This window comes from Cyprinus carpio, chromosome B14 (genome assembly GCF_018340385.1).
Source record: "Cyprinus carpio isolate SPL01 chromosome B14, ASM1834038v1, whole genome shotgun sequence".
Classification (NCBI taxonomy): domain Eukaryota; kingdom Metazoa; phylum Chordata; class Actinopteri; order Cypriniformes; family Cyprinidae; genus Cyprinus; species Cyprinus carpio.
The window spans coordinates 8,770,975-8,778,381 of NC_056610.1; the positions used below are offsets into that span (position 1 = coordinate 8,770,975).

A 7,407-nucleotide genomic window follows, 5' to 3' on the forward strand; every position below is an offset into this window, starting at 1 on the left:
AAAGACGGATTTAGTGTCTCTCTCCTTCTCACCCCTGCTGAGACTTTACCAGAATTATCTCTAGCTGTAGGTGCTGAGGGGAATCACAGTGACTTACTAACCCTGCTAAGTAGTACTGTTACTACAGGGTTAAAGTAGATGAGTTTTGAGAAATGATTAGTGAAATTTAGCATTACATCACTTGCTCACCTCCTCTTCAGTGAATGGGTGCCGTCAGAATGAAAGTCCAAACAGTTGATAAAAACATTGCAATAATCCACAAGCAATCCACACACCTCCAGTCCAACAATTAACATCTTGTGATGTGAAAAGTTGCGTGTTTGTAAGAAACAAATCCATCATGACGTTTTTAACTTCAAACTGTTGCTTTCAGCTAAAATAGTCCTCTTTCCATAAAATCGTTTTCACCAGTGAAAAAAATCATCTTGTCTGAAATAGGAGAGAAATATGCACAGATCAAGCACCGTTTACAAGTGAAAACAGTCTAAAACAGTTCTAAAATAATAATAGGATGGAGGAAGCATTCATTTGGATATGGACTCGGAAGCGACAGTTTAAAGTTAAAAGGTCCTAATGTTGGATTTGTTTCTTACAAACATGCAACTTTTGGCTCCACAAGATGTTAATTGATGGACTGGAGTGATGTGGATTACTTATGGATTATTGTGATGTTTGTATCAACTATTTGGACTCTCGTTCTGATGGCACCCATTCACTGCAGATGATCTGTTGGTGATTAAGTGATGTAATGCTAAATTTCTCCAACTCTGTTCCCACGAAGAAACAAACATGTCAAATCAGTGACATGCAAGACAAATTGAATACGGATAGCAGATTAGATTTTTTGATTTTAAGAGAGTTTGATGAAAAATGTTTGAGTTGATTTTTACATTTTTGGACTTTTAATGCAGATTTTAGTATCTTGGCAAATCTGAGCACTGTTTGCAATATTGTTGAGATGTGAGATTATTGGCAATACTGTAAACAAGAGTCTCAATTTGCCCTCTATTTAATCTCATTGCTTTCTAGAAGAAACAATTAAGATGTTAAAGAAATCCCATATGTGATTTCTCTCCTGTTCAAGAGAAAATAATTGCTCCTCTCTTTCTGAAAATGTGTCAAAAAACCTGCAGAAAAAGGTGCCACAATACAAAAACTGAAATGTTTGTGCAAATGTTATATTTTAATGGACTAAAAACTTCAAAGTATAGTCTAACCCAGTAACAGGAGTTGTGTCCCAAATGATGCACTATACAATATTCATTTATTGTACTTTGCCATCTAGTGTATGAATTATATAATGATTTTTGTCTGATATCCCCTCCTTACTTTAAATGTAATTAAAGATGACATTTGAGTGACATTTCTTTGGTATACTGCATCTGTGTATTTGAAGTGCACCTTTTTGGAATTTTCAGTGTGTTTTATACTACAAAACTGCATAGAATAGTGCATAAGTGCATGAATTGACACACCTCTTTGGAATGGTAAAAATCCAAGACATTTACAATGTGGAATGTGCAATAAAACAAAATCTAAATCAAAATAAGTTGGAAGAGAAACGAATTATACATGTACCTAGATAAAATGAGTTGTTCAGAATGAAAACGAGGGAACATTTTACAATAAGGTTTAATTTGTTAACTATATTAGTACATTAACTAACATTAACTAACAATGAGCAATACATAATTACAGTATTTATTAATCTTTGTTTAGTGTTCATTGTTCAGGTAGCTCAGGTCCATTCAATAACATTAATAGATAACTCTTGTTAATGTTAATATTGTATTAGTAAATGTTGGAATCAACATAATTTAAGACTAATAAATGCTTTAGAAGTATTTTTCCTTGTTTGTTTATGTAGTTAACTAATATTAACAATTGGAACCTTATTGTAAAGTGTTTGCTCACAAAACGGTGCAAAGACGAATCTTCCTTCGTTTGCTGTTTTCACTGATAACTGTGGGAGACCACTGTATTTCACATTATTCATTTCCGCATGTGTTTTTAGGATGACCTAACAAGTCAAAAAAACACACCATTCCATTGCCATCTATCCAGCGAGTCAACTTTACACCATATCATTTAATAATAACATGTGAGCAAAACTGATTTGAATCGCATATAAAGTTCATAGAGTTCACGTTAAAAGCTCAATTATTAGTTTATGTTAAAATTGTATAATCCAGATGGACGGAAATTGTATATGCAGTTCATAAATTTAGGTCTAAATATATTTGGAGTGTAGAACTGAAAGGTCTCTGAATCAGGAGCTTGGGCTGCAGAAGCGCTCTCTCTCAGTAGTAGCTGGTGACGGTGTTCACAGAGCTGTGGATGTTCTCCAGGTTCTGCTGTCTTTGTCTTTTCCTGGCCTGACTCTGAGCTGAAAGAGAGAGAGAGAGAGATGCTATGAAATACAGGACAACATGCGTCTGTTTAATTGCAGAAGGTTATAAATGTACCTTGTCCTCTCTTGAGTGCGATCTTCATGACTATTGCAAACAGCATGAGGAGAGCAGCTGCTGCTCCGACACAAATCAGTAAAACCACCAAATTATTAGCAGCTGCCAGCAGAAAGGAAACAAGAGGGACATTAGAAATCTAACTGTTATTCCATCTGCTTCATAGAATGAATCAGTCAGAAATAAAGAGCAGGACAATCACCTTCTACTTCAATTGTTATAGTATCGTTGTAGTTCCCACAACTACTTGTAACCTGGCAGTTGATCACTGCGGTTTTTAGAATGTACTTGATTTGAAATATTTCTTTATTTTCGTTTTCTTGTAATACATTGTCCTTTAGCCAGCTAATGGAGCCATTGGGAACGTTATGAGTGCAGTTAAGAATCACGGTCACACCCTCTTGAACTTTAGTGGAAGTGGGTTTTATGGTCACATTAAAATCTGGGAAGGAGAGCAAAAGGTCAAAGGTCATCATACATTTCATCTGTTTTCAAATGATATCTAACAGATGACGTAATTTTCTTCCTGAGGGTTAATCACTATCTCCGGTAGCATTGATTTGATCAGTCTTTCAGGCAATAATGCACAGTACTTGTACCTTTTTTCGTGCAATTTGGCAGAATATCTGGGGAAAAGGAGAATGGGAACAGATTTAATGCATTCTCAAAAACGTAATTATTTTTGTCATTATATATTTTGTATTTTTTATTCTTTCAGACATTTCTGATTATGGAAGCTTGTTTCCACCACAGGATAAAAAAAATAAATAAAAAAATAAAGTAATTGCAACTCTATCTCACAGTTCAGACTTTTCTGATTAAAAAAATTTAATTGCGTGATATAAACTTATTTTTTATTCCTTGGTGGGAAAAAAAAAAAAAACAGAAATGTAAGATTTAAAATCTCTCCCAGAATTGCAATAAAAATAATCTGAATTTTGAATTTATATCTTTCAATTCTAAGTTTATATGTTGCAATTCTTTTTTATTTGTGTTTACATCTCAGACGTGTGATTAAAAATCATAATTTATTTTTGTATTTCATAGCATTTGCTGTTGATCACACATGTCCTAAAAAACTAGAATTTCACATGATAAAACTAGAAAAAAATAAAAATGTAACCGACCACAAAATCAAATATAAAACAAAAAAAATAATAATAAAATGTAACCGACCATTGGTGCAGGTATTTGACGTGGACTGGCACAGTGGACATGCTTGGGCTAGAACGAAGAAATATAATCAGGTTATTTACAAAATTGAATGTAAAATATATTGTGCAGGTTCTCTAGACTCTGCCTTGTGCTTTATTTCTACCTAGAGGTTGAGAACAGTTGAAACATTCAGCCAGTTCACACGCTTCATTTTGTCCAATGCCTGCACCTACCGAGAGAGAAAAAGACCATAAAATATACTGGATAAAATAATAACCTCACATAATGTAAAAATGGGAATCATGTTTTCTTTTATTGTATGTAAACATATGGGATTAACTTCCATTTCTGACCTGAGGAACTGATCATTTATTTCCAGATGTTTCATGATTATATTTTCCTGCTTGTATTTTATTCTAAACTAATATTGGTTATCCTCAGCCACTTTTATTTGAGATATTATCCTCTAGGTAGTGACATTATGGAACAACAGCATAAATATGAATTAGTGATTTATGTGACTGTGTATTACAATTAATCATTTAGTTTCATATTTATTTAATAATGTTCATTGTTCAAAACATGGTTAAAAATATAAATAATAACTTTAAATTGACATCCTTTTGTAAGCTGTTAACCCCTTGCAATTATTAAAACTAAAACCATTAAAATCATATTCATTGCTTGAAATAAAATAAACATCAACTGAAATAAAATATTATACAAATATTATACAAAACTGAAGCTTATTTTATTACAGCTAGTTGCCAAGGCACTTCTAATTTTTTAGTTTAATAAATAACCAAAATTAAATAAAAACTAAAATGTATTACAAAAAAAAAATTACTAAAACCGTAAATAAGTAAATAAATAAATTCACATAAACTCACAGAGATGAAGACAGACGATGATAAGCAGCCTTCTGCTAAACATTCTCGTGACCGCGCGTCCTGACGTGAGCGGAAGATGATTCAAAAATACAAAATCAAGACATATAGGAGTTTTATTTTACTCGACATCTGCTCTTAGTTTTTTTCTCACTTAAATTATAACATATTTTCCCCATTATTAAATAACTAATAACAAATACATACACACATACATAAGCTACATAAACATTTGCTTAGGATTTGCTTTAACAATTTAACAATTTTCACTCAGGAATTTATACTAAATTTCACAGTCAGTTACAAAGAAAAGGCAAGTACTGAATCAAATCTGAAATTTTAGTATTATTAGTTTATAGTAGTATTTAGTAGTATTTTCCTGTAAAACATACTCAAATCATCTTAATCAAATCACATATTTACATTTATTTCAATTTAATTTAAAACGAAGAATCATTTTTATTTGACCAAAACAGGAACTTCTGAAGTAAAGAATGCTGTCCAATTTTGTTATAAACTGTATTGAAACAGAATCCTAAATGACACAGACATTCTCTCTTACATAGAAAGATGATTAAAAGGCACATCAAATATATTTAGAAAGCCTTTTACCTGTTTATTTTTTAAGGCTGTAGGTTTCAGATGTGATCAGGAAAGAGTGTCTCTGACAGGAGAGCTCTGTTCACAGATATATACACAGATAATCATGCAAATCGCCTCAGGAACCTGCGGGCACATGAATATATTTCTATATACAGCTGACAACTTTGCTTACAGTGATGCACGGAGGAACGTGGAGAACTGTTGAATATATGCCATTAACTGTTTGGATATCTGTGTTTCATTTGACATGAAAATTTAATTTGTTTCAATACCATTTGTAATAAAATTAAAGCTATATAATATAATTTCTATAGCCTATCTTTATTTACTCCATGGATAAAATGTGTGTTGTGTACTAATCTAGCAAGTATTATATTATAATTAAAAAAGTTGTGCTAGGCATTTGTATTCAGTATCAACATGCATATTTTCTCGAAATAATATACATAAAACCTCTTGTATGCTTAAACTTTTTTTTTACTTTTACAAATGTGTAAATAAATAACAAACCTGATTCAAAGACTACCATCAGATGGCATTTGTAAACCATCAAATCACACTAAAGACATTAAACACTGCCATGCTATGAACTGCAGTGAAACATTTCTGTTTGTTTTTCTGTTTAACCTCTATGCATACTGCTGTGTACAGCATGTAAATCAAGCGAGCAGGCCAAAGAGCACATTTTAATCACCACAATATACCCTTAATATATGTTATGGACAAAATGGCACCTCACAGAGGAAATTTGTGTTACCAAGTTAAAAAATTCCCTGTATATAAACACAGTAGGCTATCATATTTCAGAAATGTCATACCATGATCTGAGCAGCTAAAATAAAAAAGAAAAAGCTTTAAAAACAAGATATTTTTCTTTTTCTTTTTTTTTTCAGCAAGCACTGTAAAAATAAGCCCATATATAGATCCTACATAAAAAATAAAGAAATAAAGAAAATTAAATCACATTTATTCTGACTTAGCAACCGGTCCGCTCAGGTCAAAGAGCCTCATCTAGCTTTCTGAAACCAGCAGGGGGAGATATGCGCTTTATAGTTTTGATCCAGAATTAACAAACGATTTAATTTAATTTAATTTAATTTAATTTAATTTAATTTAATTTAATTTAATTTAATTTAATTTAATTTAATTTAATTTAATTTCTGTTGTGCAGTATGATAATAATAAAAGTCCTTACAGCAGTCCGCGCATGCGCGTCAGCTGATTCTCCGTTCACCTGTTTGAAGTTGAAGCGGTCAAACGCACACGAACGCGTGTCGCGCAGGTTAAACGCACGCTGTCTCTAGTGTTCTCGACTGCAGGTATTATGGTGGCGATTAGAGGTTTAAGCCAAAGCTTCTGTCGGCTGGCCAGAGGAGCATCTTTACAGATAAAATTCAGTAAGAGTCGCGTGTTGAAGATGCGCTCGAACTCGTCCCAGGTGAGCGGACAGGTGGATACAAATTATTTTATTTTATATAATGATGAAAATCTGTATGAATACAAACGCATTTGGTTACATTTATGGTCATATAAAAAAATAAATAAAAATAAAAAAATCACTCTCTCTTTCTCTCTCTCTATATGTAGTATGTTTATTATATTTTTACATTTTTGTTATGTTGTCTTTTATTTTATTTTTTATGTATTGTCCATGTATTATTAGTTTAGCCTCAAAATTCTCCAATCATTTTTGCTTTTTGTTTCTTATTAGTTGAGACCGTTGAGTTTTAATTAAGACTGTTAAGCCACTGATGATTGACACAATATAAGAACATGAGGGCACACTAAATGTAACAAGCTGTTATATAAGCTGTTACATTAAAGTTAATATAAAATTTTAGTTTTTTGACAACTTCCCCTGATCTGACAGTAATCATATGTAATCCATTATGTTTATAGATTAATTGATTATTAATTTTCACAATAATCTCTCTGCTCTGATTCACTGCACGTGCAACATCACAGTATGACAAATGCTTTGAAAAATGTTGCTTAAGTTCTCTTCACATGAAAGGACGTGGACGTTTCATTGTGCAAGTTCTCAGGCCTGTTGTGCATGTTTCCATACTGTACTTTAGTAACCAAGAAACTGTTTACTTTACTGACTGTTTAAGTACATTTGTGGCCCCTAACGGGTTGAGGTTATCCACTGTGGTTGGTTATTTAATTTGCTCACTCGTCAGGTTCGTTTGAGTGCATAAGCGCAGGGGGAGGTGGGCCGTAACACAGGTCTCATACCACACAAAGGGTTGCTTACAGTCGAAAGAGAGGTTTAGTCAGAGCAACCGCAGTTCCTC

At 32.6% G+C, this 7,407-nt stretch overlaps 1 protein-coding gene across 1 annotated transcript; it reads right to left on the reverse strand.

Moving 5' to 3' along the window:
* Positions 1 to 1,173: 1,173 nt before the first annotated feature.
* LOC109081303 lies at positions 1,174 to 5,178 on the reverse strand. Its single transcript, XM_019096291.2, has 8 exons — positions 5,120 to 5,178; positions 4,511 to 4,570; positions 3,784 to 3,849; positions 3,642 to 3,689; positions 3,065 to 3,091; positions 2,668 to 2,907; positions 2,466 to 2,567; positions 1,174 to 2,386 (listed from the first exon to the last, which is right to left on the reverse strand). The coding sequence occupies exons 2-8, from the start codon at positions 4,551 to 4,553 to the stop codon at positions 2,301 to 2,303; spliced, it is 612 nt and encodes a 203-aa protein (XP_018951836.1). The 5' UTR covers positions 4,554 to 4,570; positions 5,120 to 5,178; the 3' UTR covers positions 1,174 to 2,300.
* Between the last annotated feature and the right edge of the window lie 2,229 nt (positions 5,179 to 7,407).